Source organism: Perissodus microlepis, chromosome 11 (assembly GCF_051167445.1).
Source record: "Perissodus microlepis isolate ML-2025 ecotype Zambia chromosome 11, ASM5116744v1, whole genome shotgun sequence".
Taxonomy (NCBI): domain Eukaryota; kingdom Metazoa; phylum Chordata; class Actinopteri; order Cichliformes; family Cichlidae; genus Perissodus; species Perissodus microlepis.
The window spans coordinates 16683177-16696413 of NC_140471.1; the positions used below are offsets into that span (position 1 = coordinate 16683177).

A 13237-nucleotide genomic window follows, 5' to 3' on the forward strand; every position below is an offset into this window, starting at 1 on the left:
CAGAGAAGAATTGCTTCAATAAAATAAAAGACAACGACAACAAAATTCTTTTAGCTGCTCACTTTAGGCGTTGCAGCAGATCATCTGCCTCCATCTCACCCCATCGTTAGCACTCTCTTCTGTCACACCAGCCCTCTGCATGTCCTCCTTCACTACATCCATGAATCTTCCCTGAGGTCTTCCTCTTTTCCTCTTGTGTGGCAGCTCCATCTTAAAGATCCGGTCTCCAGTATATCCACTGTCCCTCCTCTGCCATGCCTCTGTAACTTTGCTCGACCTGAGCAGTCTGATGTACTAACTTATAATGGAATCCATTCTGGTCTCTCCCAATGAAAATCTTAGCATCTTCACCCTCAGCATGCTGTTTTTTGTCTTTTGTTTTCTATTTTAAAGGCTTACAGTGTGAGTTACAACTACAAACAGAGGACGAGCGTGTCAGTCAGTCATCCAGGTCATGGTAGTCTTAAGAGCTTGACAAAAGGTGACTGGACTTCTTTAACATGTTTGAAGATGTTTGAAGATCCAAGAAACTTCTTCAGTTCTACAACCAAAAGGTGGACAGTCCTTGGTATCATAACATGCATGAGATGACCTCAATAGGTCACATGATTAGGTGGCGCACGCTCACAGAGTGGTTTCACACAAAATCTCTGGTGGTAATCTCCCACGCCTATTTTACGCCTTGGCTCATGTGGTGACACACATGATTAATAGTGGATCAACAACCACCTCCTCCCTGGGACAACCCCAAGCAGGGCTTAAATACCTGGGACTCTCCACCTTTTGGTTTTGAAACTGAAGAAGATTCTTGGATGAGAGGTGAAATATCTTCAAACAACTTAAAGCAATCCAGTTGCCTTCGGTCAAGTTAGCTACTAAACGTGGTGGTCTACACGAAAACTTCCAAATGGAACTGGTGAGACTAAACACACTCACAGAAAAACACAAAACTAGGCACACGAATGCTGGATTTATATCATGGGGTGGTCAGAAAGCGGACTCCAAATCAATGCTAAGATAGAATATTGGGGAAAAAAACAACTTATATTTATTTTTAAGCTGCTTTTGCAGCATTTGGGACATATGTTTAACAGCCTTAGGGCTGCGGCTTTGTAGCACCAGGAAGCAGCCGGGTAATAACAGCTTGTATTTTACACTTGTAAAGCCTGTGCGTATTTTTACGCCTCAAGTTCATTTTGGGCATATTGCACAAGTAACTACAGGAACTAGGCGCTCGGCTCCGACTGCTCTGCTAATGTGGCTCAGACTCTACATTGTGTGTACGCACAGCGTGAGAAACACAGAGACTCACACTGCAGCAGCCCCTACCACAAACAGAGTCAGCTATTATAATTACTGTAATTATCTCAATGTTACAAGTTCACTCTCATTTACAGGTCACTGTAACTAAAAATACATAATGGCTACTACAAGTCCAAGAAAGAGACAGAATACAGGTCCACCCAAAAACATATCCTGTCATAACTGTGGTGTACAACAGAGCTTCTGGTTGCAGTTCAGTGCAGTCAGACTCTGAGTCTTCTTGGTGCTGAAGCATCCACAGGATCTGCGTGGCTCACTGCTGCTGGCAGCCTCCAGCAGACAAACAGAGAAACAGCAATGGAGGGAGGGAGGGATGGGGGGGGGGCATGAAGGATAAACAAAAACAAACACAGACATCAAGAGCCACTGAAGCAGTGTGTGAGAGCCACGTGAGGCAGTCCACCCTATGGAGAAAACAGCAGCTGGTGTGTACACTAACAGCCCTACAGGGGCTGTGGCCTCCACAGCCTCAACTATGGAAAAGCAGAAAAAGGAGAGATGGGAGGGCGATGGAAGGGGGATGCTAGGGGCTAAATGGGGTGAGCAGTTAAGCCTTGTTGGTTACAGTATTGGCAGCAAACGAAATGATAGAAACGAGTGGAGGGGGGTGGAGGGATTTTTACTGTCCATCTTAAAAAGGAAATATATTGGGACTGATGAGTTTTTAAACGATAACGCATCTAGGAGTTACCACAGGGTTTTATACAGTATAAGGCTGAAAGAAAATTAACTCCTAGGTGGTTACAATTATGACTGTATTTAACCGCAATTCAATAAAAAGTGACACCAAGTTCACTGCTAATGTTTTGATATGTAATGACTGTTAAAACAAAGGTTAAACAGTCCAAAATAAAGAGGCTTTTTTGATCATTGCATAGATGATAAGATAAGATAAGATAAGATAAGATAAGATAAGATAAGATAAGATAAGATAAGATAAGATAAGATAAGATAAGATAAGATAAGATAAGATAAGATAAGATAAGATAAGATAAGATAAGATAAGATAAGCTTTATTAGTCCCACACGTGGGAAATTTGTTTTGTCACAGCAGGAAGTGGACAGTGCAGGCATATACTCTGATGACCTAAAAAAAAAGCAGAAAGTGCTTCAACAATAATGTGCTTTGTGAAAATTTGAACTCATGTGCACTTCTGTCCTATTGCGCATGTCTAAACGGGATTCTTCTGCTGTCTCAGGTTCTCATTTTTACTAAAAGGCAAAAATCGCAAAAACAGCACCAGACGATGTTTTCCACAGCAGCGGTAAGTGGAAAGCATGTCCTGAAAGTTCATCCGCAAAGCATGTAAAAAAACAAGCGCGTCATAAAATCTGCTCTGCTTTCATTTATGTCTTTTTTCAGCTCTTTTTATGGATAAAGACAAAACAAATACCTCAAAGTAAAATCGAACGGTAAAGCTTCAAAACATGCAATTTTATCAACATTTCGGAATTTTTCATATCACCTACAAGAGCATTGTGTGTGGGAGGGTGTTTGTGGGCTTCTGGCACGCCCCACTCCCCGCTCTCGTCCACCACTGTCCTTTATCTTCTTTATCTCTCTGTATTTCCCTCTCTCTCTCTCCATTTCAATATTGAAGAGAGTTTTATTAAGGGCTAGACTCGGATGTGCCGAGGCGCTCTTAGTAATTTTCCTACAAAGTGCTTTAATCCATCACACGGCCAACATGTGGCCTTTGCAGCCATACATCATCTAAGCCCACAGAGAGAGAGCGACAGACACACAGAGAGAGAGAGAGAGAGAGAGAGAGAGAGAGAGAGCAAGCGAGGAGGTGGTAACATAATTTCAGCCCCCTCCTTCTTCAACTTCTTCTTCTTCTTCTGCTTCTTTTTCTTCTTCTCTGCGCTCGTCTCCCTCCAGAGTTTCCCAGCTGGGATGGAAAGCACATCTTCTCCACATATTCCTCATACAAGTCCTCTCTCCATTTACAAATCAGAGTGAGGTATGTGTGAAGATGGAGCGAGGGGAGGGGCTGGGTGGTAAGCAAGAGGAGAGAGAGAGAGAGGATGAGAGAGAGAGAAAATGAAAGAGATGGAGATAGGCGAGAGTGAATGAGTGAGTGAACGAGTGTGTGAGGCTGAGAGAGAGAAAGAGAGAGATAAGGAAAATGGAGAAAAGCTTACTGGAATGAATGAAATTGGGGGACAAAAGCGGGTGATAGGAAGTCAGTGTGTGTGTGTGTGTGTGTGTGTGCTCTGTATGAACAAGGTGTGCGCTCTGTACTTGGATGAGGAAATAGAAATAGGCGGAGAAGGAGTGGAGATGAGTGGTGGGGTGGGGGGCTGCGTTTCCCAGCATGCAGCTGGTGCTGAGTTGCCCTCTGTGTTGCCCCCGGCCAACACCTGCTTCCATTTCGCTTCCTCCACCCTCCTCGCGCTGAGGAGCAGCGATGAACTCCGGGCCCCCTGACTAATGGAATGGGCCCTTGCTCACAACCATTAGAGGATTGGTGTCCCTTTCGGTGCCCCCGAGTGCCCTACGGTACAGAATAGGGAGAGGAAGGGGCGAGGTAGAAGATGGTGGCAGGTCGGTCTTTTTTTTTTTTTCCCCCTTTTGGCCCAACACACACACACACACACACACACACACACACACACACACACACACACACACACACACACACACCTGGTCATAATATAACAGCCTAGAGTAATCCAGCCAGAGTAAGGCTTGACATAGCTTAGCATCTGACTGAGGCTATTTCTGAGAGGATATTAGAAAATTCTGAATTGGGTGCAGCACTGCAAGGTTTCGGAGAGGGAGCTCTCTGAATGTGTACGACAGCGGCCCCGGCTGATCGCGAAGCGTTTGTGTGATTTCATTTAGCCGGTAAATCCAGTGCTCTACCTCAATTACATCTGCTTTACTCAGATGGAAAACACACCTCTGTGTACAGAGGCAGGGGAGGGAGGGGGGGGGAGAGAGGAGAGAGGAGGGGAGGGTGGAAGCAGGGAGCGGATTGGGGGATTGAATCTCTCGATGAGCTGATAGCACGTCCGAAGACAGCGAGCCAAGCTGTGCAGCGGTAATGTTATGCTAATGATATGGTAATGATATGGTAATCTGCCGGCAGTATTCCACCTCACTGGAGAGAAGGGGAATCTGGGAGGCCTTTTACCATTGGTTGGAGACCGGGGACTTCCTGAAGTCAGAGTTCAAGACAAAACCCTTTCTCACACACACACAGACACACCACACTAACATGGGACAGGCACTTAATTGTCGAAGCAGTGATCTCAGCTAAAATAAAAGCAATGCAAAACATAGAGCTAATCTGGCTTTAATCGGATTTGCAAACTCTTAAGTAAGCAAGAAATAATACCTGTAAACAATGCAGTATCATGAAGACTGGGTTGGCTGCATTGTGAGTAAGCCTGCGAGCTTTATCAGCGTGTAATATCAAGTCGCTGCGACGCTGTTTTGTGTCGACATAAAGCGAAACAGAAAATCATCTATTTTAGATCGTGATCAGGATCTCTTTTTTTCTGTGCCTGTGTGTGTGTGTAACTCTGCACCTGTGATGGCTGCCATTACCTGTCTACACAGAGCAGCTCTTTCTCTCTGCTTTGTAATGAGTGGGTTACACCACCGCCGCCTTGGTTGGAGCGAAAAGACTCACCATTGTGTGACAGGAGTCTCTGAATGCGTGTCGTTTATTATATTTTGCTACATTTCACTGCATCTCATCTAATTGGGAATGAGCTGATTTGCCATTTAATTTCAAGCATTGTTGACAAACTATCGCCCATCTTTAAAGCCTCCCAAATGAGCAAATGCGTAAGGCATTATATAAATGTGAATGGATCGACTCTATCACTTAGACACGCTTAAGAATCGCAAAAAGTGACAGGAAATGCTTAGGTATGTCTGCTAAAAAGAAAAAAAGAGGGACACCTGCAAAAAGCAACTGCAATGGATGATGGTAAATCTGTCCGTGTGGCATAAAGACATCATCTCGGGTATTTTGCTTTTGTTTTTCTTTGTATTTTACAGTTGCAAAATGGATATGTCAAGTCTGCACAATGGAGACATGCGATGACATTTTCCTGGATGCTGTACACTAAATCAAAGGGACCAACAATATGTTGAGTGCCAGCATGGAGACATTTGATTCCCATTCCACTCATGCAGCATTACTGCTGGAATGCCAGTAGACATCACAATCCTCCCAAGCTGGCACTGGGCTTGTCAGACTTTTTATTCCACGTCAGTGTTTTCAAAAAAATTTAATAACATGTATATATATATATATATATCTCACAGGAAAATGTGAAGCCCCTGCTTCTTCTTGATACACTTTATTTGCAGCACAGAATGCGCAAATCACTGGTGACACAATTAAAATAGGTTTGACTTAACAAAGGCGATTTAGTGTCAGTGACATTTAGCATCAGCCTCTGGCGACAGACAGGTAAAAGAAGCCAGTCAGCAGATTGGACCTGAGGGGATGGGGAAAGTGGGGGTTGTAGAAGGCTCTTGTCTGGGTTTTGGTGTTGCTGGGATGGACGACTTATTAACACAGAAACACACAATTAGTGTAAATCCTTGACAACAGACTGCCACTGTAGGCTTACACCAGGGCATCAAAGCTCCAGCACCCCTTAATTTGAATGACCAGACTATGGGTGCTGAACTCAACAACACATATAGAAAATATGTTTTGTTTTTTTCCTCACTGCACTGTGTATATGCCCAAATACAATAAGTTTATGTAAATAGATTAAAAAATTTGTGCATCATTAGTGTCTAAAAAAGGAGAAAGCAATGCAGGAAAAAACAAGAGGTGTTTGTGGGTATACATGAGGGACAATGAGAGAGGGAGAGAGAGAGACAGGCAGAGAGAAAGACAGAGACGGGGGTGGACTGTCCAATACACTCCTGATAAAGGTCAAAGAGATGTTTTATTCATGATCCAGGCGGCAGCAGCAGAGGCAGCAGGGCCAAGGTTGAAATGAGCTCGCGTCCATGTTCCCTGGAGCCAGTGCTGCAAACAGCCTCACACCAGGCCAGCGGACACTCCAACTGACTGCTATCAATAATGCCAAAATGCACACACACACACACACACACACACACACACACACACACACACACACACACACACACACACACACACACACACACACACACACACCCTACCCTTATCCCTTATCAATAACCTCAAATCACAAAAAATAAGAAAAATGGAGTCTTAAGTAAGACTAATATTTTGGTCTGATTTCTATAATTATATATCGAACAGTGACAGTTGTAAATATTCTAGATCTAAAAATTCACGATTTCAGTATTTTCTTTCATTATTTACAATGAAACTGTCAATATGCTGTTAAATGCATGTAATATATAATATATACGGACGCTCAATTGTCTAAGATTTTTACAGTGAACCACTTCAACTATGTGTTTATAACATTTTTTTTGGATTAGTCAGACTTTACATTTGAAAAGCACAAGTTAAACAAAATCCCTTTTAAAATCCTGAATATAACAGCGCACAGCAGGAATGGGCGTCGATTCATAAAAGTTCTTACCTTTTAAATCTCTCTCCGCCGAGAATCTTTCATGAAACATTCACAGTAGAGAGAATCAGACGAGGTTCATTTCGAAATCTCTTACACCCTTGAACCCCCTCTTTGAACTCGCTCCAAACAAAAAAGGCAAAACCTCTGTACTGCACCTAACCGAGACCAGCTCCGAGTCTTGTTTTTTTAATATTTATTTATTTCATTTTTTATTTCAGTGTAGCTGGGAACTTTTTGATGGAGCTGACACAGTCTGAGACTCAACAACTAAAGTAACCTTTAAAGCACAGATGTGTCTTAATCAGAAAGATTGTAGCGTCACAGATTAAAACTTGTGAAAATGGTTAAAGACCCAATAATTTCTAAAGACTTACACACTGAGCCTATTCCACATACTGAGTAGGGAAGTGGGGGTTTCAGGGGAAAGAGAGGCATGTGTGCCTGTTTGGGAGCATAGATGTGTCTTTTTATACGTGTGTGTGTGTGTGTTACGCTGTGCGGCCAGCCCACTCCAAGCATCTTTGATCAGATATGAAATATTCACAAATGCTGCTATAATTTGATGAAAGTCAGATATCCCTCAAATAGGAAATAGAAGTCAGCTCTTTGGCAGCTCTTAAATAAAACAAAATAAAAGAAATCTTAGAATCCAGATTTAGAAAATGTAAATTGCAAAATTGCAGGCCCTGGGGTTGGAGTAACAAAGAGATTTTAAACATGCACTGACCCGTTGTACGAACTCCAGTGCATGCTTCTCAGCCAGAGCTTTGGCAGCTCTGGTGCCTCCGTCCATTTGCACTGCATAGAAGATGAGGCAGTTGGTCCCACGGTGCCCCTCTGTGGTCACTAGGTTCCTCTGCAGCAGGCAGCCCAGCACCAGCACAAACGCAGTGAACATGGAGCCTTTAACGAGAATATCTGTGAGAATTAGATCCATATTTTCTTTTTTTCCCAACATATATATATACATACACACACACACACAAATATATATATATATATATATATATATATATACTAAAAACTCTTGGAAATTATGCATGTTTTAGTGCACTGTGTAGGGATCAGCCCAGAGTGCTACATTACATAATGTTTCAAGCAGACACCTTGCCTGAAGTATTCAATGACATGTTAAAGCACAACATACTGGGGAACAGTCAAACTAAATAATCAGATTGTATTTGTGTATCGGTTTTTGGTGTCATTTTTAAAGCACAAATGACAGAGTACATTTTTGGCAAGCCCACTAATTATTTGATCAAAAAATTGTTTCCGCCCTTTGATGTCGGGCATCATTTTTCTCTTTCAAAATGCCACCTAAGGTTATTTCGCACACCCGTGCTCTTCACTGGATCTTTGTGATATCTAAAATCCGCAATTATATACATGCAACAAAACAAACCCAACCACCTACTTTTTTCTTTTCTTTTTTTACATATTACCATAACACTTCAAATACCATCTAACTACACAAATGAGTTGACACAGTGTAGGATTCTGCATCTCAGTACAGAGTATTGAACATTGGCAATTGTGAAACAATTTGCCCACAGCCACCTCCTCTGTACTTCTGCGTGAATTCCACCGAGGCTGCCACCTACAGCATGTGAACCACCCACCTGTAGCCACACAGAGTGAAACGTCCAGGAGTTATCTTTCACCCTGTGCGATGAAAGCTAGAACTCTGGCATCGGGGCCCCAAGCGAGACAACACACTCTCTCCAGTTCCCAACCCACACGTTTAATCTCCTGGCCTTGATGCAAATGCTTCTGAGAGCAGAAAACACTGCAGTGCCCTCATTGCGTGAACTAACTTCCCTCTTTAAGCAAAACAGGAACTTTATCAGTCTGTCTTTATGCTCGTACTTTTCCTGTGAACAATGATGGAACAAAAAAAAAGTTGCCACGTTGCTCTTGAACAGCATCTACTGAAAAAGTAAAACAGCCGATGCACTGCTGGACGAATGCCGCATTGAAGAATATTAATTGCTTAAACTCCCTGTCCTTTCACCACATTACACAATCAACATTTACTGTTGATCTGCCAAGTTGGCCATTTTTCAGTTTTAGACATTAGCTTACATTAAATGCAATTAGAAACGCAATCAGGCAAAGTGCTGTTTCCAGCGCGTATGTCTGCTGCCCGTGCAAACAGCTCCTAAACTCTAAAAGGATGCTTCTAAATACAGCTGCTCCTATTATACAAGCGACTAGTTGAGTAAGGAGGAATCATTTTAAGCCACGCGTTATGCAAACAATGCTTAAAAATAGTGCACGCAAGACATAGAACAAAATATATCTGACTTTTTGGAAGCCTGATGAACAAAACAAGCGGTTCTTTTAAATCCCTTCTTGAGAATCGTGATGGGAATTCTTAACAATCATTTGTTTTAAGCGCAAAAACAATAATCCAACGTTATCACTTGCAGTGCCGGTATCTAATTGTGTTAATGTGCAGCATCTGTGGTTGAAAAAAATCGTTCTACTTCTTCGTCAATTCTTTCAGCCTCTTTACTTTGAGAAATGCACCCGCTAAGATGCAGCAAAACTCTGAACCAGACGATTAAGACGTCTCCTTCTATGAGTGATTCTGTTTGTGTGTTTATCTGACTCCTCGTCAAAGTGCCTCCTCCTGCAGCGTTTTTCGCCCCCACCCCAAACAACAAACAATGCAGCTGACCACTGTTTAAAGTCTGCAGCATCATTCAGCTCCTATCTCCCGAGCCACTGATTGAAATCGATAACCTCACTTGGGGCTCGAGCCCCAGTCAATCCCACTGAGGTGCGGGGCCGGGAGTGAACACCCCACCCAACGAGTAACCAGCCCTGGGCAGAGACAAAGTAGACAGGAAGAGAGGGAGGAGGAAAAAAAGAGGGCGCATGTGAGACTGGAGTACAGGGGGAGCCACATTGAACAGTGTCAGGGCCTCGGGGCCTACTGGGACGCTGATAAAGTACCTGGACATTTTTATAGACAAACTACTTATTTCCGTCCTCATATCGCTTGGGAAGACTGATAACTTTATATTCCTCTCAGGCAGAGGAAAGAAAGGGAGGAGGGGGGTCCTTTCAGGAGTTTAATTGATCAAACTGTAGCCACAAGGTTTTTTTTTTTCTAGAGATAAAAGAGACTAGCACTCTCTCCTGTACAATACAGAGATCTTTTAGAAAGCAGACCCAATGAGGGGAAAAAAGTGTAACTCATTATGCAAAGTCATTACAGTCCTCTGACTACCCTCCTTAAAGAGAAGGCGTTAATGGTAAAACTGTTCATGATTTTCCGAGGTCAAACTACTGGTCACAGGATAATATTATTTCACAATGTCCACATTATCGCTCCAACCAAACTTTTTAGATGGCCGTTTTAAGGTCAGACTTAAACACCATGTCTACTTGGAGTGTTTAACATTAGTAAATTACCATAGTAATATTGCCCAGGGGACATGTTGGTAGAGAGCGAGGGGGGGGCCAATGTCTCAATTTTACAATAGGTTTACAGTAGAATAATGTTCTTTCTGTCATGAGTCAAGAGAACAAACGCAATAAAAACTGAGCCAGAATAATCAACCCCATCTCGAGCCATCAGCAAAATGGCAACACATATGCAAACGTTATTAAATATTTTTCCTCTTTTTGTACATTGCCCTATAAATACTCCAGAATCTTACGTTCATATGGATAAAACAGACTTGTGAAGCTTTACAAGTCATATTGGACAGATTTTGTTGTCCGTGGAGAGAGGCAGGCTAGCAATTTTCCAGTGTTTAGCAAATGCCAGGCTGTAATATAAAGAGTCCTTGAGCAAGACTTAAACCCCTGCAGCAGCTGAACTGCAGCTGACCGTAACTTCTGACCTTGTAGTGCGTTTGTGGACGGGTGCTGCATTTTTATCACTGACAAACAAATACTGTGGAGGCAGATACTTCAACAATTTAATGATAATGTTTCTCAACATAGTTTGGAAAATAAGAGCACTATCTAAGAATTTCTATATACAAGGTCAAAGAAACTGATGAACTCTGGACATTAAAAACAAACTAAAGCCCTACTGATACAGGATTTTGAAGACCGACGCCGATTTTGCAGACTGATGCCTATACCAATATTTGGTGGGATACAAAAAAAAAAACAGTTTTCCAATATATCCAATATTATTTCAGGCATTCAAAATATAAACATATTTCCAAAACATCTGTCTAGTTATTCATGTACTCATTTAGTCTCTTCCAGACTCTGCTCTGATCAGCTGGCTGTTGGTTTCCCCATTTCAAACACTTATCTTGCCAAAGGGAAGTTGCAAGTGTCAAAAAAATATGCAGCGTCAACACTCATAACATGGTTGAAGCATTTTTCTCTTACCTCTTCTTTGTTTTTCAGCCAGTACAAGCTAATGATCAGCTAATGGCCAATACTGGCCAACATGAACCTTGTGATAAATCAACCAGACATGACTGAGAAGTGGAAATGTCCTCAGAAACACACATCACTAAATGGGACAGGGTTATCGATATGCAGTGACAGCACAGAAGAGCATTAGTTCATATGCCATGGGTAACGTGCATAATCTGTAGAAGACATGGAGCACTGTATGTTGGCATCCAGACAATGTTTTACTTACAGAAGGTCTTATTTATTTCAGCAAGACATAACCAGACAGCAATCTGTACGGAGATCAGTAGTAAAGGAGTCCAGGTGAAAATAACTGGTTTCCTATGAAATTAAAAATCCTGCAGAGGAAGTCCAAAACATTTGAGTGCTTAAAATCATGTATCAAGCAAGAATGGAAAAATATTTTACTTGTACAACTACAAAGGGGGCTGCTCTGATTCTGTGATGGACTGGCAACCTGTCCAGCATGCACAGTCAGGATATACTCCAGGTTCATTGTGACCCTGAACTTGAAAAAGTGGTTAAATGGATGGATGGTTAAATGAAAACTACAGCAGCTGGTCTCCTTAGTTCCCAAACAAAGAGCAGTTAATGGAGCACATGGCCTTGTCCAAACTCTTTTGCAACTTTTTTTGGAATCATGAAAATTACCATAGATTTCAACATTTAAATGTTTAATATACCTTTTGTGCATTTAAAAAATGAAATATAGTTTTGGGCAAATTGGAAATTATTGCATTCTGTTCACCTTTTTATCAAAGGAGTCGCAAACGGAACTAAACAATCAATAATATTAATGACAGGTTTTTACTTTTCCTCCTTATATTAAAAACGTTGACTAATGAAAAAAACACCTATATTATCAGCATAGCTCCACCCAGCTACATCATGCATGGGGGCTAGTCAGATATAAATGGGGGACACCTGTAGTGCTGCATGGCTATGGCCATTATTTCGTTTTACAGTGTGGAACATTTTCAGCAGATGTTGCTTCCAGTTGCCTCTGTAGCAGTCTGCCTGTAGTTATCCATATGTTGGCAATAGTGTTCTCTCCTTTACACACAGTTCATTAAGTCTATCTGGAAGCCTCAAAAGGCTGCAGGTAATTACAACACCAGGTTATCACCTTAACATAATAATGTCCCACTGCATCCATTACAAGCACCAAATCCTTTTCTGAGTTCGCTGCTATTAACTGAGGATGATGTGGATTAATAAATGCATCCAGAGAACTGATGTGAGTATAGTTTAAGGTTCTCACATTGTTAGCCTCGGGTCTTGAATTTTAGTGACCCCCCCCACACACACACACACACACACACACACACACACACACACACAGAGAGAGACACAGCAAAAACACAAAAAACTGAAAAAAAAAAACAAAAAACACCCAAACTGGTCCAGTGCATCAAAGCCTGGAAACGAGGCTACATCTGAGAAAGACGGGAGGAGGGAGTGGGGGTTCAACTCTCACTCCCTCCATGCAACACGGTGCTGTGAAAGGATAGAATGGGTTTGTAGAGTAGGAACTGGGGGGAAGAAAAGAAAGCTTTTACCTTTCCCATCCAGGCGACAGAGCCCTTAGACAGACGGACTGCCTCCTGTTGAAAGCAGAACGGCAGGTCGATGCATCGTGGAGAAAAAAGAAAAATTCCGACGCGTCCATTTTTTTTTACTCCTCGTAATAAAAGATGCAAATTAGAGCATGCAAAACACCGCATCTACAGAGCACCTTCTCACAGAACAAGTCAAACGTGCAGAAATAACGATTTTGTAAGTCGGCAAAACGAGCACATCCACGGCGTGTGGCGGAAGGGGGGATTTTGTAAAGATGTGAGAATGCATTAGAATGCAAGAAATGGTGTGATGGCGAGAGGGACTGTTGGGAGAGAAAGATCTGCATATGGAAATTAGGGTTAGCCTGCTTTAAATTCTTTTTCATACGGTCCATTATTTTGTATTCATTTGGGCGGAACCC

General features: G+C 42.2%; 1 protein-coding gene across 4 annotated transcripts in view; it reads right to left on the reverse strand.

Moving 5' to 3' along the window:
* LOC146377457 (PC3-like endoprotease variant B) overlaps nt 1-13145 on the reverse strand; it is a 209219-nt gene extending 196074 nt beyond the window's left edge. The window contains exons 1-2 of one of the 4 annotated variants that reach the window (XM_084942699.1): nt 12816-13145; nt 7595-7785 (exon numbers count right to left, since the gene is read on the reverse strand). In XM_084942699.1, coding sequence (XP_084798825.1) covers nt 7595-7765 — 171 coding nt within the window. In that variant the 5' untranslated portion in view covers nt 7766-7785; nt 12816-13145. Of the gene's footprint in view, nt 1-7594; nt 7786-8486; nt 8784-12815 lie in introns of those variants that run through there. The other 3 variants (XM_084942698.1, XM_084942700.1, XM_084942701.1) reach the window with 3 other exon arrangements.
* Between the last annotated feature and the right edge of the window lie 92 nt (nt 13146-13237).